The 27,690-nt window shown below is 37.8% G+C and overlaps 1 protein-coding gene across 1 annotated transcript; it reads left to right on the forward strand.

Annotated features, from left to right (window-relative positions):
• Window positions 1–7,914: 7,914 nt before the first annotated feature.
• Window positions 7,915–26,198, forward strand: LOC134654171 (fatty-acid amide hydrolase 2-like). Its single transcript, XM_063509617.1, has 12 exons — window positions 7,915–8,008; window positions 16,969–17,214; window positions 18,389–18,515; window positions 18,957–19,128; window positions 19,307–19,431; window positions 19,618–19,707; window positions 19,992–20,137; window positions 20,259–20,341; window positions 20,564–20,747; window positions 23,006–23,125; window positions 24,119–24,256; window positions 26,048–26,198. Exons 2-12 carry the CDS (start codon window positions 16,984–16,986, stop codon window positions 26,189–26,191), a joined length of 1,560 nt encoding a protein of 519 aa, XP_063365687.1. The 5' UTR covers window positions 7,915–8,008; window positions 16,969–16,983; the 3' UTR covers window positions 26,192–26,198.
• The last annotated feature ends 1,492 nt before the right edge of the window (window positions 26,199–27,690 follow it).

The following is a 27,690-nucleotide window of genomic DNA, read 5'->3' on the forward strand; positions in this document are numbered from 1 at the left end:
CTATTAATGTAGTAAATTTATGTGATTTATTAGAGTTGACCGTTAATATTGTTGCGTGTAGGAGACGAATTTTTATGATTTATTAACTGCTGAGATGCTGCTGAGAGAGATACCTATATTGGGACGAAAATTTAATAGCTCTATTAAATACTTCCTACCTATCCAAGTATTTTGCGAAGTTGAAATGTTATTACTTATTACATAAAGGGAAATGGCCAAATGATTTTCTATTTCGGTTTACATTTAAATTTTACCTAATTTTGTTAAATTAAATATACACACTTAACTAACGTATAACTCTAAAAACTGTTTAACTGAAAACTTTAATAGATATAAAAATAACTGATTAGACTGAGATATTATAACTGATACTAAAGGTGAACCTAGAAACAAAAATTAGTAGTAATGTAATAACAGATAGACTTACATAGTTTACACAATTGTTAAAATTAGAATTAGGTATCTTTCTCCTCTTAAGTTAACTTGCATGACATACAATGTACATCTGGTCTCCCGCGATACAGGCCTAGCCTAGTGCGGGGACTCCTGGAATTTCGGCATGTCAATTTAGTTATGCACAATTCTTACCAGTAACTCGTGTTGTAACCACTGTTGTATCCTTTCCTGAGTCAGCTGTAAGATTTAGTTATGAGCAGGTTGACTATGGTGTGATTGAAGGTTTCACTGCGTATGACTGATTTGACCACATACCTAGTAGGTAACTATTTAATATTTTCCGTGGATTTGACTACCTCATGACTCAGTTAATTTCAGTTACCTAAGTGGTAGAGATGTAATAGGTAAAGTGTTTAAGGAAAATAGTGTGGATGAGGATTCAAAATAATACTTAGATAGATCTTAACAAAAACATTTATTTTATTTACATTAATGAAAATAAATATATACGTACCTAATGCAGACTTTGTTACGATTACTAATAAAAAGAAAATAAACAGTGTCTGCACTTAATAATGATAAGTTGATTCAATGTAATTTTTGATACAAATTTTTAGGAAGTGAAATTAACATGAAATTATTAATTTACAAGAAAAAATACATATGTAAGTACTAAGTACTTAGACAACAGTTACATTTTTCAAATATCTCAATACATTTTTATCAGGCAATCAACTATGAAACATAAATGAGATTTAACTTTGAAATACCAAACTAAAACTAAAATACTAGAAATTCACTCAGTTTTATACTATACTTTACTACTTGCCTTTAATTTTGCTTTTATTTGGTTTCCAATCCTAATTTAAGTACTATACAAATAAAATTACTATTATAAGTTTTGAACCCAAATTGTTTAATAACTATATACCTACAGCAAAACTGATTATAGTCGTTACCGACTGATGGCAGTTCAAAAAAGAAGAAAAAAAGAAAAAAAATATATAAGTTTAAAAAATGCAATTTTACACTATCTCACAATTTTTGTAATAACTAATGATGTTATTTATGAAATTATTCATATACATAGGAGAACAGGACAAAGTTAAAGTGATATTTCCACACCTGATAGCACTCCGTCAAGATTTTAAATTGCCACAGCATTCCACAAAATAGTCTGTTACATAGAGGTTTTCTTCCATGAATACACAAGAGTTAAAATATGCATGGGAAATTGCCTTTACAAATAATACAGTTTTTGCAGCTCCAGGGAAGTGTGTTAACTTAAAGAAACATGTGCTATTACAAAGCAGCTTATAAGTAGTTTATTAATAAAATTGGCATGTTCACCAGCTACTTAACTATTTTTTTTTGTTACTAATGTGTCAGATGTAGGGACCTAGGATAGACCAATCCTGAAATCCATAGTAAGGTTGAAATAAGTTGGTTACTGGCCTGAACCTTACCATGTGACCCAAGATTGCTTGTCCTCAAGGGGTGCTTCAATTGACCATATTTGCCAAATATCTGTGTCGTGTCAGAGTTGTAGAGAAATATTAGTCAAATATTACCAATGGAAATACCAGCTTAAAAAGATGCATTGTTTTAGATGTTGAAACCCAAGTATCTCATGCAGGCTTTGTGTGCTTCTATCAGATGGCCACAGTTTTCCTCTCCTTTCTCCATTATGCTGGAAATAAAAATATTAGCATTAATGTAAATAAATAAATATTTTGCGGTTATCCCGGTAAAGTTGGATAAAAAGATAGAGAATAAGGAAGTGCATACAATACATTTCACTTTTCAGTTTTGCTATTCAATTTCCGGCAAATTTTTGACGATGAAGGTATTGATGAATGTAAACTATTTGGAAATAAGTATATATGTATAATTAACGTGATTGCATAATATAACTCGAGGTAAATACGGAACATAACCTTACCAAGCATCTCGCACTTTCTTCGTTTCGGGGCAGGCACAGCAAGGCTTCAATTTCTTTTCCACTGCTGCTGGAGCCGGGGCCTCAGGCATTTTAGCTTCCACGGCTTTTGCGTTCGCGCTTCCCATTTTGCAGTAATTGTTTAGGTTAGCAAAAGTGATGCAATAATTGCAATACAAGATACGAATTTACAGAAAATCCACACGACCTTCTCGTCTCTTATCTGTCACTGTCACTAGTGTCACTGTCAAATTCAAGCAGTGTTGCCAGAGCTGTTCCAGCTTATGTACAGTCGTACGTCAAAAAAGGTACGATTTTGATAAAAAAGGTACGATTTCTTTATTAGTAAAATTTTCTTACAGAAACAATATTTCTATGTGGGTGGGGGGTATGGTGGGTGGATGAGTATAGTTTTCCTGATTGTTACTGACTGACAAATTGGTTTGACCAACTATAAGTGTAGTGTACACGTCATAGTTAACCAATTTTGTTTGCATTGATATAGGTACATGAAAAATAAAATTTGTCAAGCCATTTCCGTCAGTTGAAAAAAGCGGCAAATCTAAAAAAATGGTGCGAAGGGTTATGGTCCAATAGAAAACTTAAATTTCGCGCCATTTTATACTGACTAAGTTGTTTGACCGGCTATAAATGGCTGGCTGAATTTTGACTACCTGAGTTTTGTAATCTGGATAATAATGCCAAATAAAACGAAATACACTCAGATGACTATAGCTGGTCAAGCAAATCTTGTCAGTAAAAAAAGGCGCGCAATTATAACATTCTATGAGACGATAACCATTCGCGCCTAACTTTTTCAAATTTGCCGCCTTTTTCTATTGACAAGATCTGCTTGACCAAGTATAAGTAACTTTTTACTGGATTTGCAAATGTACATAAGTATATAAATTAAAAAGAAATGCATTTGAATAAGATTGGTAAGATAAACAAGTTGGCAGATAAGTAACAATAATTATGTAACTTCCCTTTTTAATAATAAAAGTAGGATTTAGGTACCTGACAGCCCGAGAACAAACTCTTTATCATTTTTTTACTTCTTTTAGCGTTTTTATTATTCCTCGAGCAACTGCATTAGAAGCAATCACAAAGCAATATGAATAATATTACACATAAATTATTTAATGTAGTTTTATGGATAATTGCCAATAACCTATCAGGGTGCCATGTCATCTTTTTCCATTGTAAGATCTATTCTATTGTATGCAATAAACGATATTACTATTACTATTAGCAAAGCACAGGTAAGAAAGACACAACTGCCGACTGCAACTAAAGAAACGTGTATTTTCTATAGTACATGGTACTTTTTTATGGTGGCTATTGTTGTCAGATTAGATATTTTGCCCTGAACAAACCATCCTGAACCAATATAACGAAAAAAAAAGTTGATAAACAATTGTACATCAAAAGGTACGGTTTTAGTACGATGTACGCTGCGTACAAAAAAGGTACGCAAGGTAAAAAAATAGTACGTAAAACCGTACTAAAAGGTACGATCTGGCAACACTGAATTCAAGGTCATTTGTAAAGACTTGCGTTTACAAAGTTAGCTAATTTCAAAATTTCAGCTTACTGCCGTCTACTAAATCCAAACATAAAAGTGATAACACACTATCGCACCGCACCGTGACCTTGGAGTGTCGCACCCACAGAACAATAATCGAGATATAATATTATAGAACAATTAAATAGTCTGGCTAGCCAAAAATTGTTGACAGATATTTCGTTGTTGTATCATGATCATCATGATTAAAAAAAAAGCTAAAAGTCAGTTGTCAATTTATGTCATTCATTCAAATTGTTTGCGGTTTATACATAGAATTAGAATAGACAAGAACAACTGTCAATCTTCAAAAGTGCGACCAAAAATGAAATGCAAGTGTGTGCGTAAATTGTCTATGTGAGATCAAAAATAGTGATGTCATGTTACAACATATTAATAATCTGTCGGTGTTTGATTGCTTTATCGACTACTTTTTCAAATGTGTTATTTTAAACGTTAAAATTCTACGACATTATGATGTATAAAATAACACCTGCACTGCGTGTGCTATCAAAATCGTTACAGCCTTATCTTAGTCTAACTCAGCGGTTCTCAATCTTTTTTTTTGACGGAACCCTTTTGGAAAGCGAAATACTTGATGGAACCCTACAATAAAACAATAGTTTTTAGAAGTGTATTTTTTTATTAATAAGCATAATAATTATGCTTATTTTATTATTCTAAATTCTTGCGGAACCCCTGCAGAGGTGTCGCGGAACCCTAGGGTTCCGCGGAACACACTTTGAGAATGGCTGGTCTAACTCTTACTGTGTTGGAAAGTGAAGTTTAAATTTACTGCTAAACATCTGCACCTTCAAAAAGGTATAACAATCGTTATTATTTGAAGTCGGTTATAAAGGTTAATATCTTAATTATGTCTTGTGAAGAAATGATTACATAGCTATTAATATACCGACAAGTTATCGATACTGTCATCTGGACATTTTGTCAAGCCCTAGCGTAAAGTAACAGTTTATGTTTTTACACAAAATATTTTAAATTATTGAGTAATATGATAAAATATTAGCACACAAAGGAAGAAAAACTTATAATCAACTGTATAAACCGGCTTCTTACACTTTTTATGCTGTTAATTTGACAAAATATCGTTAAGAAAATTTCGCTCGGAATATCATTATTCCTCTGAAATAAGTATTTGCTAGGTTTATTTGGCCCCGTGACACTGAAATCCGGTACACTACAAGACACTATGTTCATTGTATTACTTTATCAAATAGTTTTCTTCCGAATTTGTGTATATTTTTCAAATTGAAAATTACGGTGATACGCTCTTGGCCGTCCGCGGCCGTCGTCAAACTCAAAAATGGTCACGTTTTCTCATTTGTAGTCTGACTCTTTCGCACTCATGCGATGTTCATATACGTGATGGCTTCCCTTTCGCACACTTCAGCTGTCTGTCAAGCGCGAGCGCGAAAATGACAAGTCTGTGGGTTTATAAGGGATTTATTTTAAATAATTATTAATATAGCTGGTCAACCAAATCTTGACAGTAAAAAAAGGCGCGAAATTCAAATGTTCTATGGGACGATATCCCTTCGCGCCTACATATTTCAAATTTACCGCCTTTTTCTACTGTCAAGATCTGGTTGACCAAGTATAATGACTATACTAAGTGAGGTCCGCAAACTATTATTTTAAGCTCGTAAATAATTACGACAATGTGCGAAGTCGACATGTAGCGTTGCGTGGTATAACGAAAAACTGCTATGTTCACAAGTCCTAAACAAATGTAAACAAATTACGAGGTTGGTGCTATATAAATATTTTGATACTTAGCATTTAGCATATTTGGCATAGTACTTATGTATTTTTTTTGGTGATGGATTAATATTTTAATTTTGAAACTTTCAGGTATTTGTATTATTTCCATATATTTTTTTAATATCTACAATATTGTGATAAATTTCTCATTTTTTTTATTAGATTTTGTTATAAAATTCAACATGTGTCATCATCCCTATTAGACAGTAGTAATACAGGCACTAGTACGATTAAAAAATAATTATCATTTTTTCTGTCTTCAAAATCGATTTTAATCGATTAAGAATTCGGCATTGAAAATCGCAGGGTACAACTAGGGTTGCCAGATGGTCGGGATTTGGCGGGATTCTCCCGATTTTTAGCATGTGTTCCCAATTCCCGACAAGGTGGAAATTAATGTCCCGAAAAACAGCTGCACGTTATAAAACAATAATTTTAAGTTCCGAACTGTCGTCGAGCGAGCGAGCGACCCGTGTCGAGCGCGTCAGCGTTATAAAAACGTCTATGGGCAGAGCAGTTTACGTAGTGCCAATAATGTAAAATATCGTTGTTTTTAATACAATTAGGTACTTTAATTTGAATGTTTTCTTTTTCCCGGCTTAAGTCTCAAAATCCCGGAAAATTTATATTTTTTCCCGATAATAGCGCCTTTCGATCTGGCAACCCTAGGTACAACACTATATCTTACTTTTGACAGAAAAATGAGAAATCAACCTTGAACGCGTCTCGACAAGTTTGGATTGCTTTATTTTCGTTGCTGGTTTTCAATGCTTACCAAGTCAGGCCAATATACACACTCCAGTCCCAAATAAAACTTGTTATTAAGGATAAGCCTTCAAAAATTGCCCCCAAAGCTTTGAGTTCAAAACTACTACCAGTTGATGCCCCGTCAAATGAAAATAATCCACACCAATTTTTAACCCTCTACTGCCGCCTGGAACCCCGTGACATTCATTTAACCCTAAAAAGTTTTTATTTTTTTTCTCAAAAAGTATAAAACGGACAATTATGAAATTTTTCATAAATGTTGATGTCATCTATACAAACTATCAAAAAAAAAACTAACTCTCTACTTACTTATTTTCCTAGAAAAAAACCTAAATAAAAAAATAAAACACCCTGTATATCAGTTCAAGCTCGTCGTACTATCACCATTTTTGTACTAATTATTAACCAACTACCTATCTACATAATATATAAGTTTCATGTAAATAACAAAGGTGGAACAGTGTGAAAATATAAGTATTGTTCAGTACGTACCATGTATGTAACACGCTTACCAAACGTTGACGACACTAGTAAAAGATATCGGCCCGCCAACCGGGAAGCCATCCGTAATCATTTTTTTTTTTGTTAATTTGAAATGGAGGACAAATGAAACTCATTAATACTTATTCGAACAAGTGTTTCTGTTTATTTTACTTTATTGTTTTGTAAAAAGGTACTACGTAATTGAGTTACTTAGCATTTTATGTAAGTTCTTGAGTCCTGCAAGCGAAATAAATTAAAAAAAATGGCCCTCGGCCGTGATGCTGGCCGTGTTCGATTTTCAAATATTTTTTTCGTAATTAACAAAAAAAAAAATGATTACGGATGGCTTCCCGGTTGGCGGGCCGATATCTTTTACTAGTGTCGTCAACGTTTGGTAAGCGTGTTACATACATGGTACGTACTGAACAATACTTATATTTTCACACTGTTCCACCTTTGTTATTTACATGAAACTTATATATTATGTAGATAGTTAATAATTAGTACAAAAATGGTGATAGTACGACGAGCTTGAACTGATATACAGGGTGTTTTATTTTTTTATTTAGGTTTTTTTCTAGGAAAATAAGTAAGTAGAGAGTTAGTTTTTTTTTTTGATAGTTTGTATAGATGACATCAACATTTATGAAAAATTTCATAATTGTCCGTTTTATACTTTTTGAGAAAAAAAATAAAAACTTTTTAGGGTTAAATGAATGTCACGGGGTTCCAGGCGGCAGTAGAGGGTTAAAAATTGGTGTGGATTATTTTCATTTGACGGGGCATCAACTGGTAGTAGTTTTGAACTCAAAGCTTTGGGGGCAATTTTTGAAGGCTTATCCTGCTACACCCTTTACACCCACGCGTCGGTACTGGTAAAACTTGAATAGCGACATTATTGTAGCAACAGAGAAAGAAAGAAAGAAAGAGACGACATAACGTCACGCGTACACAGTCGGGCTGTGATTAAGTTTTGCAGTCCAATGCAAACATTGGAAGTGGCCGCCTGTGGCAGTTTTTAAAAAGTTACGAAAGTGAACGGTTTCCGAATAATTTTGGCGGTCGATTCGCGTGAGGTGAGATAGGTACTTTTGTTTTATTTAAAACTGTAGGTAGGTACGAATACATGTCTAATATTGTTGATTATGTACCTATAGGCACAGTTGTGGAAATCTACTATTAAGTGAGGATCATGATATATGGTTAAGTGATGATGGGGAATTGTTTTTCATCCCATGAATAAGTTTGTGAAAAAGTACTATTCTAATTCTAAGTTCTAGAAATGATCGACACTTACCGTTATTTTATTCGGTTGAATTTTAACTTAGGTACCTACTATAATTTATGAAATTTAGAAGTAGGTAGACTACCTACTTTTTGCGGTATGCCGTGTCAGTCAAAACAGCTTGACTCCGTTGACCTAGCCGTAGTCGCCTAAAAACATAAAAAGTGTACTTTATCAAGTGTTTAGGTACCTACTTAAATGTGTAAATTTAGTAATATTGGTATCTGTCTTAACCGGCACAACACAACTATGTTATACAACTCGAAATTATAAACCTTACCTCCTATAGTTCTGTTATAGACAGGTATTTTTGGGCCATTTTTATTTACTACACTATTTTAATTCTAATTTTTTTGTGTTATTTTGACTCCGAAATACGAACTCTTTTGATCTTACCTACTAGTAGATACTAGATTGTTAACCAAGGGATGAAAGGCACTCATTTCTACCGAGGTAGTTTGGTGCTCGAACGCAGTGAGAGCGCCAATAGTCCGAGGCTGAAATGATGCCTTTCACCCGAGTTAAACACTCTACTTTTCATTTCGAATACGAGGAAAGTAACTTGCAGGTATTTTTTTTTAAAACATGACCAAGTAAGTATAAAAATTTATAGTAAATCTTGAGGGTACTTTCAATTAAAAATTTAGTCAAAAGTATCGTTATTTATGGAATGCGGAGTTAAATATCAGAATGGAAATTGTATAAGAAATCCATTTAAACCCAAATTTCATCTGCTTATCTTAAAAAAAAATCATAAAATCGTACTTTGAACGTAAAATGCTCTAGTGCAGAAACGTATCATTTTCTGCACACCTTGTAGAACAACAATGACCCTCTTTCAGAGCATGAGAAATGAAAAAAAAAATTCCCAAGTTTTTTTTCTATTCTGTTACCATTTTTCATAGACGATAACGGAATGAAAGGAACGAAAAATGCTGGAAAAATGTACCTAAGATATGTATAGGTATGGAAATTCGGGGACACTTTTTTTCTCCTACCTATTAGAATTTAAAGAGCTCGTGATTCTGAGTAGAAAACACTAGTTCCGAATATAACCAAATTAAGTCCAAAAACCCGCTATTTCACGTTCTGTTACATCGTGCGTAACAGTTACGTAACGATTAACGTTTACGTCTGCCTGTCGTAAGCGGTCGATGACTTTATGTGTGGCTTGCGTTTGCGCACCCTTAAAATGTGTGTCAGAGCAAGACTAGTGAATAATAATTACTGCTTAATTTCACAATACAAAGTGAGTCATTGTACATAGGTACAACTAGCCTCAAGTGCCACAACACAGTTGTACAGTCAGCAGCAGATATGAGCGCCGATAGGCATATAGCCGGCGGCGGCGCGCCGGTCAAAATTGGTCGGCGGCGGCGGCGAATCGGCGGCGTGGCCTTGAAACACCTTTGATTAATGAAAAAAGAATTCAAACCAAAATTTTACCGAAAAAACATGTTTTTGCTGTAAGAAACTTATGAAATAAATGATTTTTTTATGTTCAAGGATAATTTATTGAATAATGGAACGAAAAAAATTGATATCGTATAAACTGTGGATAAGCGGTATCGCGCGGCATCAGAGGCGGTCTTGATCATGGCGAGGCTTTGGCCGGAAGATCTTAGCGAGGCCCTTATCTTTTGAGCTAAGTTAAAAATTACGGATTGACTGTATCAGGGAAACGTCTTGTCGACAGTCCAAAAAAACGAGCTCCGTCATTAACCAATATCGACCCAATAAAACCGATTTATGTCAAAAGTGAGGCCCAACACCGAGCTCCATGTAACACCGAAGACTTGATTTCGACGCCTCCCAGTGCGAGGCCAGAGGATGAGCTGCAGGTAAGCATACAGCTAAGAATCGTACGCCAAGTGTAAGCTTGGCTGACGACTGAACGCCTGGAGCGCCGATTGCGGCGCGCTTCTGTGCAAGGCCGAGCTGCAAGAGCGAGGGTGCAGGCCGATAAAGACTGAAGCCATAGTGTTAAAGATCTGAAGCTTTCCTGCGGGCGCATTCGTGCGACGCCAAAGGCCGAGCTGCAATGGAGCTAAGATCGGATAAGGACCACTGCTCAAGCGTTTTAAAACAGGCCGAAAATTGAGCTCCAAAGAGGGCCAAAAACTTGCAGGTTCAAATAGCGGCTTAATTCCATGCGAACGATGCAAGCCCAAAGATTGAGCTGCGAGAGAGCAAAGCTTGAAATTTCAACAGTGGCCAAGTTTAATTGAGACCCGATTCCGACGCCCTTCCGTGCGAAGCCAACGGCCGGACGTTTGGACGTGGAAACCTGGAAACGCTTAATATCTCAAAATTAACCCCATTTTATACCTTTTAAAACGGTTTAACCATGCTTGCAATGGTTAAATTCGCGGTAAATGACGGATGGTTAGCTGGCAAAATTAGTTATGCATTGGATCGGTAATCCAAAGATGTGGGTTCGAGTCTCACGTTAGCCAGAGTTGATTACAGTAATGTTTTTGATTGTGATTGACATGTATAGTGTATTTATACAATCTATAAATTGTAATGTGGAACGTTCCACAATAAAAATGGAAGGAAATCGGTATGTTTATTACAAGCATATTGATGTTAAAATTGATATTAAATAATTTCGTTTCCCCAAGACTAGTAGCGCGGTTACTAGACCATTTGCCTTCGATATTTTTGAATTATATATCCTAAAATACCTTTTGAATGCCTATAAACTATTCGAAGTGGCGCCGTTAATGATCTAAACTCTATTAAAAATATATTATCTGATTCTGAAAGTAGTAGTAACTACCAAGGTCACGCCGATGCCACGCCGATAGCGCAGCGTCGGCGGCGGCGGCGCGAAAATTTTGTCGGCGGCGGCGGCGCGCCGGCGCGGCGCTCATATCTAAGCAGCAATAGTTGCTAGCGGGCGAGGTGTTCAAAATGACGCGCTCTTATATTCTCTTAACAATAAAGTCGCGTCATGACATTAGATGTGGCCTACCGCGTGCCCCCGTAAGGGATAGACATAGATGACGTCACAAACCCGGGGATACCATATAGTTAAAAATTACCCCAATATTATCAAATATTGGGGTAATTTTAATCACGTTCGCGAGTTGTTCGCCTACGTAAGACACAGCGATAAATAAAATATCAATAGGCCAATTTTTTTTATTTATTTATTTAAAAAACAAACAGCCTTTTACAAATAAGTCTACAAATAAGTCTTACAAAAATGACTAAAAATAGGCCTAAAGTTTCATACGTTACTAAGTTGACTATTAGTCTATTACAATGAAAAGTAGGTAAATAGGTTACTTAATTATAAATTACCCGTAGGTATAGTTGTGAGTACAACACGCAAATAAAGTAAGAAAACAATGCAAAATATTTACTTGAAATAATTTTTCAATTACTAGTAAACAAAATATGCCGAACTTTGTTCTTAAAAACGGACAAACTATGAACAAAAATGTCTCTATCATTAAGCGATTCATTATACATATTACAAGTACGCCTAAAGAAAGAATTTTTAGCATACTGTGTGCCACAGGAAGAAATAGAAAAGGTAGGTTTTCGTAATATGCTTTGAGCATATCCGGCAGTTTTGCGTCGGTGCCCAGTTTCTCCTTCCGGTTGCTAAAATCCATTTAGCACGCGTGCCTGCATCTTGTGGAAATCTGGAGGTAATAAACGAAATATTCATTTTGTAATCTGTCACTCTTATTGCAAAATTAAGAATTAGTGCCTGGAGCATATCATAGAATTAGATTATCTGAGTCGTGGCAAAACCCCCTATAACGTTAGAAAGTATCCGTAATGCTTAAATAAATATAATTTACATTCTAATTTAAACACAGTTCAATTTGATGGTTCGTATATGTCCAGTTCTACAGCAAAATTATTTATAAAAATGTTATTAAAATACAAAATACCCGAATTTTGGGGTAATGATATGCATCGCGGGCTGGTATCCCTCGAATAATAGCTATGCGACTAAATTGAATACACGTTGTAACGGTTTGCTATAAAACCTCGTTTGCGCTAAACGTCACATTGGCGCCCATACTAGGTTTAACTGAGCTGAGCACTACCGAAACAGGTCTTTAGCATTTTTTTTTGTTTTCACTGATGTAGGTAGCTTCATTTGTCATTCTAATTTTTAAGTCATTTTTGTACTGTCATATTTAGTTTAAGTTTGATTAGAGCAGTTCCTTGGTACGTGGTTTTCTATTTTTGTTAATTATTGTCAAGGAAATGGTAATTTCCATAGCCTTTACCTTACTAATGTAGCTTCTAACTAACTAACTAACTAAGTGAGTTTTAAAACCACATACTAAGAAACTAAAACTGTATTTCAACCTACTGTGTAATCACAACACCTACCCTATTCGTGTGACTTAATCATGGCTCACCCTATTAAATTTTTGTCTCTACAAAAAGCTGAACTTGAATACGAGGTCGTTCTCAGAGGTGGATCAGCTGGCTTAGTACAAGATCTCCGAAGCCAGATTGTAAAATTAAACATACCACCTGAGGATATTTTAGAATCTCACTTAGAACCTGCGACTGCGATGCCTGCTTTGTTCAGCGGAGCCATCTACAACTGCCCGCCTGCGAAGTAGAGTCCCAGGAAAGTGCCTCCTATTAAAGACTTGTTTCATTATTTCATTCTTGCCGGCTCAGTTATAAGGACTCACGGCCCTAGCTAACTTATTGTAATTCTAAATACCTAATATTAACTAACTTTTCTAAACCAAACTTTCATTTCCTTCCTACCTCTTTCCAACTTTCATTTCCTTCCTACCTCCTTCCAACCCTAACTGCGACGCTAAACGTCACATTAATGTGACATTAATGTGACATTAATGTCACGTTTAGCGTCGCAGTTAGGGTTGGAAGGAGGTAGGAAGGAAATGAAAGTTGGAAAGAGGTAGGAAGGAAATGAAAGTTTGGTTTAGAAAAGTTAGTTAATATTAGGTATTTAGAATTACAATAAGTTAGCTAGGGCCGTGAGTCCTTATAACTGAGCCGGCAAGAATGAAATAATGAAACAAGTCTTTAATAGGAGGCACTTTCCTGGGACTCTACTTCGCAGGCGGGCAGTTGTAGATGGCTCCGCTGAACAAAGCAGGCATCGCAGTCGCAGGTTCTAAGTGAGATTCTAAAATATCCTCAGGTGGTATGTTTAATTTTACAATCTGGCTTCGGAGATCTTGTACTAAGCCAGCTGATCCACCTCTGAGAACGACCTCGTATTCAAGTTCAGCTTTTTGTAGAGACAAAAATTTAATAGGGTGAGCCATGATTAAGTCACACGAATAGGGTAGGTGTTGTGATTACACAGTAGGTTGAAATACAGTTTTAGTTTCTTAGTATGTGGTTTTAAAACTCACTTAGTTAGTTAGTTAGTTAGAAGCTACATTAGTAAGGTAAAGGCTATGGAAATTACCATTTCCTTGACAATAATTAACAAAAATAGAAAACCACGTACCAAGGAACTGCTCTAATCAAACTTAAACTAAATATGACAGTACAAAAATGACTTAAAAATTAGAATGACAAATGAAGCTACCTACATCAGTGAAAACAAAAAAAAATGCTAAAGACCTGTTTCGGTAGTGCTCAGCTCAGTTAAACCTAGTATGGGCGCCAATGTGACGTTTAGCGCAAACGAGGTTTTATAGCAAACCGTTACAACGTTATTAAAAGGGTGACGGCTTACTGTCAATATGCGTACGTAATTTGGTCGGTTAATTTACCAGGAAATATTTATAGGTTAATTTTTTTACCCGAGTTATTATTTACTGTAAATGCTTTTTCTACTCAGATTTTAATTGATATAGATTGTAGGATGCTGTTACTAAGCATGATAATGTGACCGAAGTATAAAATACTGTATTATTTACCTGTGAAATGTTACGTTGTCCTGTTTTGTGACATTAATGTGACATTAATGTGACGTTTAGCGTCGCAGTTAGGGTTGGAAGGAGGTAGGAAGGAAATGAAAGTTGGAAAGAGGTAGGAAGGAAATGAAAGTTTGGTTTAGAAAAGTTAGTTAATATTAGGTATTTAGAATTACAATAAGTTAGCTAGGGCCGTGAGTCCTTATAACTGAGCCGGCAAGAATGAAATAATGAAACAAGTCTTTAATAGGAGGCACTTTCCTGGGACTCTACTTCGCAGGCGGGCAGTTGTAGATGGCTCCGCTGAACAAAGCAGGCATCGCAGTCGCAGGTTCTAAGTGAGATTCTAAAATATCCTCAGGTGGTATGTTTAATTTTACAATCTGGCTTCGGAGATCTTGTACTAAGCCAGCTGATCCACCTCTGAGAACGACCTCGTATTCAAGTTCAGCTTTTTGTAGAGACAAAAATTTAATAGGGTGAGCCATGATTAAGTCACACGAATAGGGTAGGTGTTGTGATTACACAGTAGGTTGAAATACAGTTTTAGTTTCTTAGTATGTGGTTTTAAAACTCACTTAGTTAGTTAGTTAGTTAGAAGCTACATTAGTAAGGTAAAGGCTATGGAAATTACCATTTCCTTGACAATAATTAACAAAAATAGAAAACCACGTACCAAGGAACTGCTCTAATCAAACTTAAACTAAATATGACAGTACAAAAATGACTTAAAAATTAGAATGACAAATGAAGCTACCTACATCAGTGAAAACAAAAAAAAATGCTAAAGACCTGTTTCGGTAGTGCTCAGCTCAGTTAAACCTAGTATGGGCGCCAATGTGACGTTTAGCGCAAACGAGGTTTTATAGCAAACCGTTACAACGTTATTAAAAGGGTGACGGCTTACTGTCAATATGCGTACGTAATTTGGTCGGTTAATTTACCAGGAAATATTTATAGGTTAATTTTTTTACCCGAGTTATTATTTACTGTAAATGCTTTTTCTACTCAGATTTTAATTGATATAGATTGTAGGATGCTGTTACTAAGCATGATAATGTGACCGAAGTATAAAATACTGTATTATTTACCTGTGAAATGTTACGTTGTCCTGTTTTTGCCGGCAGTCACTTGTACAGCGCAAAACTGAGCAATTCACCATATTTGTTGAATTGTTAAATACTACTACATGCACACGAAACACTGATTTCAATATTTTTCCTGATAATCTTTGCACTGTTCATATGTTTCACACCAATTTGACGTTTACGCATTGTTTGTATCCCACCATAAACTACGGTGGGGAATAAAAAAATATGAGACTGTGACAAAGACAAACAATAATAGCGCTTTCTCTGCTACTCCTAGGGAAAGATACATAAGACTATCCCGTTCTGACAGTTATCCCCACCACTCATGCCATGCCCTCGCGTCATGATCATTTTGTACACCTCGCCCGCTTAGCAACTATTGCTGCTGACTGTACATTACAGCTTTTTTTCACTGTGGGAATGGGAATGCAGTTACGTTGCCCGGGGCTGAGCATTTTAAGAATAAGAATAATTTATTTATAATAAAATAGGTAGGCAATCACAAAGGTGTCCGGTAAGCACCAAACTAGGCTAAGCCTGTATCTTGGGGCTTACAAAAGAGTAGGTAACATACGGTAACTAAACCTAATTAAAATGATGTGTGAAAGAGGGTGATAAGGTGTATGCTTTTAGGGTGTGAATGTGTGTGTGTGTGTGTGTGTGTGTGTGTGTGTGTGTGTGTGTGTGTGTGTGTGTGTGTGTGTGTGTGTGTGTGTGTGTGTGTGTGTGTGTGTGTGTGTGTGTGTGTGTGTGTGTGTGTGTGTGTGTGTGTGTGTGTGTGTGTGTGTGTGTGTGTGTGTGTGTGTGTGTGTGTGTGTGTGTGTGTGTGTGTGTGTGTGTGTGTGTGTGTGTGTGTGTGTGTGTGTGTGTGTGTGTGTGTGTGTGTGTGTGTGTGTGTGTGTGTGTGTGTGTGTGTGTGTGTGTGTGTGTGTGTGTGTGTGTGTGTGTGTGTGTGTGTGTGTGTGTGTGTGTGTGTGTGTGTGTGTGTGTGTGTGTGTGTGTGTGTGTGTGTGTGTGTGTGTGTGTGTGTGTGTGTGTGTGTGTGTGTGTGTGTGTGTGTGTGTGTGTGTGTGTGTGTGTGTGTGTGTGTGTGTGTGTGTGTGTGTGAAAGGTGTAGGAGAGCGAGTAAGGACTAGATGATGACATTTTGGACACACTGTTACCTCCGTTCTCTTTAATAAGAAAGAGGGGGAAGAGTGGGAAGACCATACCCGCTAAAATCACACCGAACGTTTCCCACAATAGTCCGTTTGGGGGTTTGCGTCCTGGGATCACGATACTAGCATACTCATAGTAGCATATAAGGCCTCTACGACTGTTACACAACCTGTTATCTCTGTCTCTTTCTTAGAATTGCGGTTGCTAGAAAGAAACACAAGACAAAGGAAGACAAGGTCAAAGTCTGTTGAACTGTATAGATTGTTGTCTACTTAGGTCTTAGACAATGCACCTTGAACTCCGGATTACGTCGTTTGGACGGCTGTATGCGACGAGGCGCCACCTGGGTACCTAGCCAAGATGACAATCGTTGATAGAAAATGCATCTTCGAAATTTAAATCGATATTTTTTCTTTTCGTTTGGCGTTTGTTGATGTAGGTACGATTGTCATCATCATATTAATTAGTTGACTGTTGTCAAATAGTCCACAAAGTTGAGCCAGGAAAGTTCACATTTCTGCCACGTCGAGCGCGATCATTTAGTTTCCCTACAGCTTTCTTCATGACACTACCTATTAGTTTTATTCGTACCTAACAAGATGTACCTATTTTTTTTACAGAAACGCCAATTCATAATGGCGTGCACAACATTCAAGTCGTTCCTGACTTGCCTCCGCGTATTCATAGACAAGATGATAGACTTTTTCTTCGGCCTGTACTGGGACGGCAAGAAGCAATCCATCCCGGACCTGAGTAAGAAGAACGCGTTCCTGGCTGAAAGCACCGTCACCCTGGCTCGGAAGATTAGAGAGAAGCATCTCAAGTCTGAAGATTTAGTAAAGGCCGTCATTGAGAGAATAAAAGAGGTACTTAATAGTTACTTAATATATATTTTTTGTTCGACAGCAGCTTTGGACATGCAGTGTCCGTAAACAAAATGATGGACGTTAAAATTTTCTGCCTTTGTTGGAACCATTCTGGGACTGCAAGTGAATTGAACCTGCGCGAGACACATTGCGATCCTGACATAACGCAGCGCCAGCGTCACTCTGGCTAGAAAAATAGAAGAAAAACAATACTTACAGTCAGGTTAAGAATAAGAATTGTTAAAAGTAGGTCAAGTAAAATAAGATCATATTACTACATGCAGGTCCATCTCTGCAAACGCTTGGCGCACTTTTCCCGCGGTACTCTATTCGGAAAGTTTTTGCGTGTCATGTCATGTGACACATGTGGCACATTGAACTGTATATGACGCGCTATTGTGTTGTTTTTGCACATTTGTGCTTGATAGAAATTTTCAATTTAACATATTTTTTTGTTCATAACAACTTTCTTCTAGAGAGGTATTTTACCAAGAGGTAAATGTGAAATTTTGAATTTTGTCACTTCATTGTAAATATACTGAAAAACAAAAACTGTACGCACCGTATACTAAGTCAGCAACGAAAGTAGATAGTAGTGGTCGTCAACATAATATGAGCATTACAACCAATTCATTTGCTTAGTTAGGCCGGGGTCGTTTTCACCCGCCGCCCGCGGCGTCTGAATGGTATGTTCGGGAATGCTCGGGAGTGGTCGTTTTCGCCCGCCGCGTGCGGCGTCCCCCCGCAAACGACCACTCCCGAGCATTCCCGAACATACCATTCAGACGCCGCGGGCGGCGGGCCGCTGTCGGCCGCGGGCGGCGGGCCGCTGTCGGCCGCGGGCGGCGGGTGAAAACGACCCCGGCCTTATTTATGTTGCTGACTATAGGTACAATATCGCGGCTGAATTGTAAAATACCTATTCAGAAAACAATTAAGGAACCCGTTCATTATGACAACTTGTCATCGATCGATGTTCTATAGCCACCCCTTCTGAAAGAGTGGGACCATGGTAACTGCATGCCATTTAAAATGATAAAGTGTGTAAATGTCATATGAAAATATGTCCTTTATAATGTCACTCCCTCACTTGGCCATATTCAAGTCAGTGTACTGTTAACTTGGATGGCCTCTAGTCAGATTGTTTTAGTGAAATCTGTTTTTCCTATTTTAGGTGAATCCCATAATAAACGCAATAACGGAAGACCGCTTCGAGGCCGCGTTAGCAGAAGCCAGGGAAGTGGACAACCTCATAGCGGCCGGACTTTCTGAAGAGGTGGCGGCTAAGAAACCGTTCTTAGGTTTGTACTATCTCTCTTTCTAACTTATGTAGGCTCACATCGTGGTAGGATCAGCTTTCCTAATTGACCGTGGACCAAGCGCAAACTTCGTCGGTTATCGCATCCCGCGACAACTCGTAAAGTATTTAAGGGCGATATGTAATGAACCCCCAAGGACGTAAGCTAGCTGCCACACCGTTGGTGGATTGAGGAACGGCAGCCACCCAAACGCGTAAACAAAATACATCGCATGCCTGCTGTTTCTCATTCCACCAACGGAGTGGCAGTTGACGTCCACGAGAGTTTATTACACACACCACACACATAGCGCTTTATCCACTTCACGAGTTATCGCCTCTGCCGACGAGTTGTCGAATTGCGGGCCTTTACTGCCCTTTACTTTTCTCTGCCCCCGCTATGATTAATATCCTTATTAATTTGTCTCTGGTTGTATTTCCTCAGGGGTCCCATTCACAGCAAAGGAGAGTCAGGCCATGAAAGGCTTCCGTTATACCCTGGGACTTTGGTCTCGGCGGGAGCTCAGAGCTGATGAAGACAGCGAAGCAATAGTCCTGCTTAAGGCAGCCGGGGCAATTCCAGTAGCTCTTACTAACCTCCCAGAATTACTGCTTTGGTAAGTTGTGGTAGTATAAAGATCGATATGATACGAGGATTTACCATGATGGTACCGTAAAGATTCAGCAAGAATATTGAGAAAATAAGGCGTCGACGTGAGTTTTCATGTTACCATTAATCCCGCCATTTTTAACTGCGCATAGGAATCCATCAACATAGTGCTATTTGTTCCACAGGCCTGAAACCCGCAACCCGGTATACGGTATGACGAACAACCCCCACCACACTGGTCGAACGTCCGGTGGCTCAAGCGGCGCTGAGGCAGCCCTCACTGCAAGCTATGCGACGCCTATCAGTTTGTGTAAGCCTAAATATTGTGTTGTAAAGGGTCTGTCGGATGGTCGAAACCATCATCGATTACCCCCACTTTCCCAGGCAACAGTCCAGCTTACAGAAGTAAAGTAATACTAACCTTCTTTCTTACTGTTATTTATGGCAAGTTGATGATAAAATTTTTGCATTACGACTATTGTGTACTTCTTTAAAGGTTCTGACCTGGGAGGATCCACTCGTATGCCAGCTTTCTACTGCGGCTTGTTCGGACACCACACTACTGCTGGAACCACGAACATCAGAGGTACATTCATATTTCCAACAGACTGTTATAACAGCAACTCTCTTAATCGATTATCGGTTGACCGTTCGACTGTGGACGATTATTATTATCCTGGTCACGACACCAAATTGTAACTATCTACCTCTCTTAGCGACCATTAAAATAAAGTTTACAAAAAGTTAATATTGTGCTGCATAATATTCACCAACTCACCGCCCATTTCCTATTAACTGTATATCCTAAAAATTGCTCATAATTATTTTCTAAGAAAAATTGAAATTATGTAATTATCAATTCTATTCCAGGAGTGATGTTCCATAAAGGCGACGAGGAGTCCATGTTCAGTCTGGGTTTCATCACAAAACATGTTGAGGATTTAGCTCCGTTGACCAAAGTCATCGCAGGAGATAAGGCCGCTCTTCTTAAATTAGATCGCAATATTGATATCAAGGTATAAAACTAAACGAATTTATTTTACATAAATTGCGGTACCTTCTCTAATTAGGGAGTTCCAAAATACGTAATGTCATAAATTTCTGTTTTGTTAATGTCATAATACTTTTGTATTTTAGGACATAAAATTCTACTACATGGAAACGTCTAATGACTGCCGAGTAAGCTCAATAAGGCCAGAGCTAAGGGACGCTATGACTAAGTGAGTAAAGCACATTACAATATGACATTGTTCAACTAGGAAGGTAAGTGAAATATTGCAAACGAGAGTCTATAAAAACAAACCTTTTACCTATTTACATAAAAACAATACAGTATATTAAAATTTGATTTACAAAATTTACGTTACGACCCTAAAAAAGCTGTCAATAAGGGTTTGGATAATCGAGGTTCTACTGACAATATAAACCCCCTTGCTCTACAGCGCAGTATCAAAGATCAGCAAGCAAGTGTCCCCAGAGAACAGTCCGCAGCCGTACCACCACGAGGGCTTCGACCACATGTACCAGCTGTGGTCTTACTGGATGAGCAAGGAGCCTCATAACTTCGCCAGTCTGTTCAACAATAACAAGAGCGAAGCTAACGGATTTGTGGAGTTCTTTAGATGGGTGAGTGAGATTTAGAGGGATTTTTAATGAAGGCTTCGACCACATGTACCAGCTGTGGTCTTACTGGATGAGCAAGGAGCCGCATAACTTCGCCAGTCTGTTCAACAATAACAAGAGTGAAGCTAACGGCTTTGTGGAGTTTTTTAGATGGGTGAGTGAGATTTAGAGGGATTTTTAATGAAGGCTTCGACCACATGTACCAGCTGTGGTCTTACTGGACGAGCAAGGAGCCTCATAACTTCGGCAGTCTGTTCAACAATAACAAGAGTGAAGCTAACGGCTTTGTGGAGTTCTTTAGATGGGTGAGTGAGATTTAGAGGGATTTTTAATGAAGGCTTCGACCACATGTACCAGCTGTGGTCTTACTGGATAAGCAAGGAGCCTCATAACTTCGCCAGTCTGTTCAACAATAACAAGAGTGAAGCTAACGGCTTTGTGGAGTTCTTTAGATGGGTGAGTGAGATTTAGAGGGATTTTTAATGAAGGCTTCGACCACATGTACCAGCTGTGGTCTTACTGGACGAGCAAGGAGCCTCATAACTTCGGCAGTCTGTTCAACAATAACAAGAGCGAAGCTAACGGCTTTGTGGAGTTCTTTAGATGGGTGAGTGAGATTTAGAGGGATTTTTAATGAAGGCTTCGACCACATGTACCAGCTGTGGTCTTACTGGATGAGCAAGGAGCCGCATAACTTCGCCAGTCTGTTCAACAATAACAATGAGTGAAGATACGGGTTTGTGGGGTTCCTGAGATGGGTGAGTGACATTAAGATGGATTTTCTACCACATTTAAGCTAGGTAAATATAAAGTGAGAAAAGATATCTGATATTTTGTCAGCTTCTAATATAATACTTATATTGTCGATCATTACAATTGGTGCCGTGACCGATTAAAATGTTGTGATGTTTTTAAAGATTTATGTCTTTAGGGCCTGATTTATTTATGTAAGGCATATATAGTTTGTCAAAGGACTGTCTCATTTCAAACATAGAGAGAATTATACTATCTTTGTCTTACACTAGTACTAGCACCCAAAAGAAAAGGATGAGTTTAGTTTTTTTTTGTTCCTATTTACTGACAAATTGGTTTGATCGATCGGTGGATTTTCTTTTTGGGTCAGTGAGGGCAGCTACCAGATCCCGTGCTGCTACGAGAAAACGGTCTTAGAAGACCTTCCCTCGATTTCAAATTAATGAAGATTGGCTTTTACAGATTTTGAAAAAAAAAAACATACAGGGTGCGAGAAAAAGGTAATTTTTGACAAACTTTTTTTATTATGCCAATCGATCCCATTCCTATTGAGGATCAAAAGCTTGTATGGTACCAAAAAACATTCCGACTAGAAAAGCCACAAATCAAGGAAAACTTTTCCCATACATTTTGTATGAAAATTAAAACTTTTATTTTTCACATGCTATTTTGTATGCCAATCGATTTCATTCCTATCCAGTATCAATAGTTTGCTAGGGGTCAACATTCGATAATGTACTAAAAAGACACAAATAAAAACTTTCCATACATTTACTATGGAGAAAACGTGAAATTTAATTCACATTTTTCTATCTGCCCAATCAGTCCTGTTACATTTAAGGATCATAATAGTGTATGAAGACGTTGCTGTAAGACTGATGGGCGAGATAGAAAATTGTGAATACAATTTCACGTTTTCTCCATAGTAAACGTATGGAAAAAGTTTTTATGAATTTGTGGCTTTTTAGTACATTATCGAAAGTTGACCCCTAGGAAACTATTGATACTGGATAGGAATGGAATCAATTGGCATACAAAAATAGCATGTGAAAAATAAAAGTTATCATTTTCATACAAAATGTATGGGAAAAGTTTACCTCAATTTGTGACTTTTCTAGCCGGAAATTTTTTTTTTGGTTCCATACAAGCTTTTGATCCTCAATAGGAATGGGATCGATTGGCATCAAAAAAAAGTTTGTTAAAAATGACCTTTCTCTCGCACCCTGTATATTTTTTTCAAAATCTGTAAAAGCCAATCTTCATTAATTTGAAATCGAGGGAAGGTCTTCCAAGACCGTTTTCTCGTAGCAGCACGGGATCTGGTAGCTGCCCTCACTGATCCAAAAAGAAAATCCACCCTGTATAAATCAGGCCCTAAAGACATAAATCTAAGCATATCCCACAAATAGTGAAGACTGGCTGATGTGTTTTGGATAACAGTAGAATGTTTTAATTTTTTTAATGTCACTGCAATCACTGCATAACTTACAAATGACATCTTCTTTCAGATGTTTTGTCTAAGCAAGCACGGTTTGTCAGCTGTCATTCGGTTGCTGGAAACGCAGGTCATGCCGCTGTATCCCAACTGGGCTGAGAATCTCACCAAGCAATGGAAGGAAGATCTTTTGGTAAGTTTGCAAAATAGATGGATTTACTGGCAGTTCTTTTTCTTTACCGATTAAATAATTATAACAGACTTTTTATAGATGGTCAAGCAGATCTTGTCAGTAGAAAAAGGCGGCAAATTTGAAAAATGTAGGCGCGAAGGGCATCGTCCCATAGAAAATTTGAATTTCGCGCCATTTTTTACTGACAAGATTTGCTTGACCAGCTTTATCTTGTACAACGTACGTTGTATCAATTGTAAACTACTTCATTGAAAACACACATGATTTAAGCGCTTGTTACACGGTCGGTAACGATGTTTCTGATGACTTTGATGGGTTCCAAGTCCAAAACATCTTCCAACTGTGTAGTGTGTTGGTTCCCCGCTCAGGGCTAATAACCGCGAAAATCGAACTTCGCAAATTGCGAGCATTTTTCTCCGTCACTCTAATTACGCCTTCATTGGAGTAAAAGAGAAAGATCCCCGCAATTTGCGAATTTCGGGTTTCGCGTTAGCCCCTCAGGCCTCAGGGTCACCTTGGACCGTCGGAAGCTTGGTTACTACCTTGCCTTCATATTTATTACTGTTAAAATCTGGTAACCTCATAGAAAACACGTGGAAAATCCGACAAGCCTTAACCATCGTTGTATATAGTTTGTAGCTTTCTAGTAGAGCCCGAAGGCTTATCCTATTGTCTATTGTTCAGTAAAACCGCACGTGCTACTTACCTGCAAAAAAGGGTCTTCATTATTCTATTTGGCACCTGAGCGCGGGCTAGTCCAACGCTCAAAAAACCAGTGTAGGTGCGCTCTCCGATAACGCGCCTTTGTTACGCATCTCGATGACACATTTTAGACTGGTTCTGTAGCGTCCGACTCGCCGGCACTCAGTAACCGAAGTACCGATTTTTTATGCAGGTGGTTGTGGCACGTGGCACGAGCGATTTTTCTTAACAATAGACAATAGGATTAGCCTTCGGGGTCTATTAGAAAGCTACAAACTATACTTATAACAGGAAAAGCTGGGCGATAACGGAGTCCTATTGATGCCGAGTGCTCCGCACGCGGCCCCGCACCACTACTCCTGCTTCCTGCGGCCCTACAACTTCTCCTACTGGGCCTCCGTTAATGTCCTCAAGTGTCCTGCCACTCAGGTAAATAATGTTGGTTTATTCTTTATTTCATTGTAGTCATGTTCATAATACAGTAAGGTGTTACAAGTATAAAGCGGTAGGTACATGACACCTGCCACATGACAGGGCACGGGCACACAATATGATTATCCTTAAACTAAAAACATATATGTACATTAACTTAACTTATTTTATTTTAGGTATATTGCGCATGTATCCCGTACCATAACAGTGCGAGTTAAATTTATTTATTTATTATTATTATATTAAGTCAATAACAGCATAGGAATTATAATAAGTCTATAATTTCGCAATACAAATTATAGGCTTAAATAAAATAAAAATTATATGAGCATTGTTTACATTTACAATATTATTATTATTAAGATGTCAGTGGGTAGGTACATAAGGTGAGTTACTTATAATTATAATAGTGATCGGTCGTTCAGAAATTCATCTATTGAGTAGTATGCTTTGTCAAGCAACATTTTCTTTAAAGCAGTTTTAAATTTTTAAATTTTTATCAAAGATACCTAACCTAACTTCGATTGTACGGCGGCGGTTAGGTTCGTACAAATGTGCTACATTTTATTTAACATTGTCACACGTAGGTAAAGTTACTTCGACAATAACTGAAGAAAAACAGTAGGTCTGACCCTTGGACCCAACCAATATATGCTGTTGCGACAATGAATCACTCATTCATCGAAAAAAGAATAGATACTTATTGTATATATATAACCTACCGCTGTTTTTTCACAATGATAAACAAGTCAAAATTACAAGAATTTATTGCGAACATATTACCTACTTACATAATATAATGGACCCTGCAAATAAAGGTGCAGCAATCTTATAATTAAATAGCAAACTAAACAAAAGATAAAACAAAGTATAATACCTAGCTACTGGACCATCATGGACACACTCTTTTACACCTAGGTACCTACCTACCGTAACCGTATATAAACGCCGACGATTCAATCGTTTATATTTTTGGGCCAAGAATAAATAAATAAAAACCGGCCAAGTGCGAGTCGGACTCGCGCACGGAGGGTTCCGCACCATCAACAAAAAATAGAGCAAAACAAGCAAAAAAAACGGTCACCCATCCAAGTACTGACCCCGCCCGACGTTGCTTAACTTCGGTCAAAAATCACGTTTGTTGTATGGGAGCCCCACTTAAATCTTTATTTTATTATGTTTTTAGTATTTGTTATTATAGCGGCAACAGAAATACATCATCTGTGAAAATTTCAACTGTCTAGCTATCACGGCTCGTGAGATACAGCCTGGTGACAGACGGACGGACGGACGGACGGACAGCGGAGTCTTAGTAATAGGGTCCCGTTTTTACCCTTTGGGTACGGAACCCTAAAAAACAGCGTCCAATGTTTCTTCTAAAAGCATGCCATGTATGATTGACATCTCAATCAATCAATCAATCTTTGGGTGTTATGGCTCCATCGATATTGTCGATGATTCCGCCAACGTCAAGGTTTAGGAAGGCACGTGCTTTATGAAGACAATTGGCCGGTGAATATCCACGACGCAGTTCACTCAGATGAGAATCGAATGTAGATCTACCTACAACCAGGACAAAACAAACATACATTATTAAAACTAACTACTACAAATACAAGTTATTGTTTTTTATGTGTTTAGCTAAGACGTTCACAAAAGGGGAGGTAACTAATGTAAGGAGGAAATTAATGTTAACCGGACGGGGAATTTTAGGGGGGAGGATGTCATATAAGGGGGTAACGAGACGATTACAATCCCAAACATCTCTAACTGCTGATTTGTCCACAGGTGCCTCTAGGCGTCAATAGCCAGGGTCTTCCAATCGGCATCCAAGTGGTGGCCGCTCCGTACAACGACGCGCTCTGTCTCTCCGTGGCCAAGTTCTTGGAGAACGAGTTCGGCGGGGCCGTCATGCCTTGCAAAACTCAATAAATAATAGTGTTCCACAATAAAAGCTCACAATACGGGACACGAAAACAGTTTAATTTCCGAAAGATACAGACACCACGTGATTTTAATATGAGAGCAGTATGTACGTGTGTCGCGCGCGGATAGACAAGCCGACTGACCCGTGGTCAAAAACAAAAACAGTTGGAACCTTGTCGCTGCGTCACACGTATATCTACCTCCAAATTTCAACTTAAAACTAAAGTTTTACAAATCATCGGAGTACCACAATAATAAACAAAATTAAAATAAACCAAAAACCCATTTTGAGCACGTCGCTAACAAATAGATTAAAGTAATTTAAGGGCTCATTTAGACGGCGCGCGAACGCGAATACGATATTAGTTACTTTGCGGACCATTGAGGTTACGGTTACGTACATCAATTCAGCCGACCGATCTAATTACGCAATGTAATGAAACTCGCATGCGAGTTCTCGCATCGTCTAAATGAGCTCTAGTAGTACCTATTAAGGGCGATATAATTATGTAGATAGGAAATGGCGAGTCAATATACTGCGTTCGCATTACTGGTAAAAGTTGGCCTAAATACAAAGTACGCCTAACATTGTGCGGAAAGTGAAGTCGTGAAATGTCTGAGGGCCTACCGCGAACCACGTTCGACGTGTTGCCTCCCTGTCACACTTACGTGCGAATTTACAAGAGCGACAGAGAGGCAATACGTCGAACGTGGTTCGCGGTAGGCCCTCTGGAATCCAATACATTCTACGACTTTTCTCTTTCCGCACAGACTCTACGTACTTACCTATAATATGTATCAGGAATGAAATATGTGATCATGAAATTTAAAAGTAAATAAGTTTAAAAATATATACTTGCTTGGGTTAGGTTGCTGGGCTTAATGAAAAAGATGACTGTTTGGTGCTGAATTATTTGTAATTTTATTAATCATTTGTGGGTATTTTATTCATATTGATAGTTAGTCGTAATAAGTATGAATCTCATTACCGGTGCTAAGTTCTAATTAATTTGTATTTTAATTACGTTAAGTATAGTTTAGTAGAAAAAGGCGCAAAATTCTAAATTATGTTTGTGGATCATTGTGAGATCCAGTTTTCATGCCAATATTTTTCAAATTTGGCGCCTTCTTCTATTGACAAAGTTCTAGAGTATAATTATAAAGATTTATATTTTTATGAAATGCCTATTTAATAACAAAATAATATGTAAGTATATAAGTTGTTTTTATTTCCAATATCCTTATTTAAATGAATGCCGGGATAACGCGAGGAAGATCCTTATTTTAAATTAATCTATACCAAATTTCAAAACCAATATTAAAAAGCCCCCAAGGCTTTATACTCCGCCCCCCGCCAAATGCAGGAAGAAGAGTACAATAAGTTCAATAAGTAAAGCCCCCTCCACAGTTCCACACTCATGCGTGAATCGCGGCGCGAAGCCGCGAACGCAAGTGTGCACTCGATTTTCGCGAGATTTTCGCAGACTGCGAACTCGACTCCACAC

The sequence above is a fragment of the Cydia amplana genome, chromosome 14 (assembly GCF_948474715.1).
Source record: "Cydia amplana chromosome 14, ilCydAmpl1.1, whole genome shotgun sequence".
NCBI classification, from domain to species: Eukaryota; Metazoa; Arthropoda; class Insecta; order Lepidoptera; family Tortricidae; genus Cydia; species Cydia amplana.

Excerpts from the sequence above, each read along its gene's own strand:
- LOC134654171 (XM_063509617.1), top strand. The coding sequence starts at position 16,984 with ATGGCGTGCACAACATTCAAGTCGTTCCTGACTTGCCTCCGCGTATTC. Across the intron at positions 20,138-20,258 it reads ATCGCAATATTGATATCAAG|GACATAAAATTCTACTACAT; the intron begins GTATAAAACTAA and ends TTTGTATTTTAG. Across the intron at positions 20,342-20,563 it reads CTAAGGGACGCTATGACTAA|CGCAGTATCAAAGATCAGCA; the intron begins GTGAGTAAAGCA and ends CTTGCTCTACAG.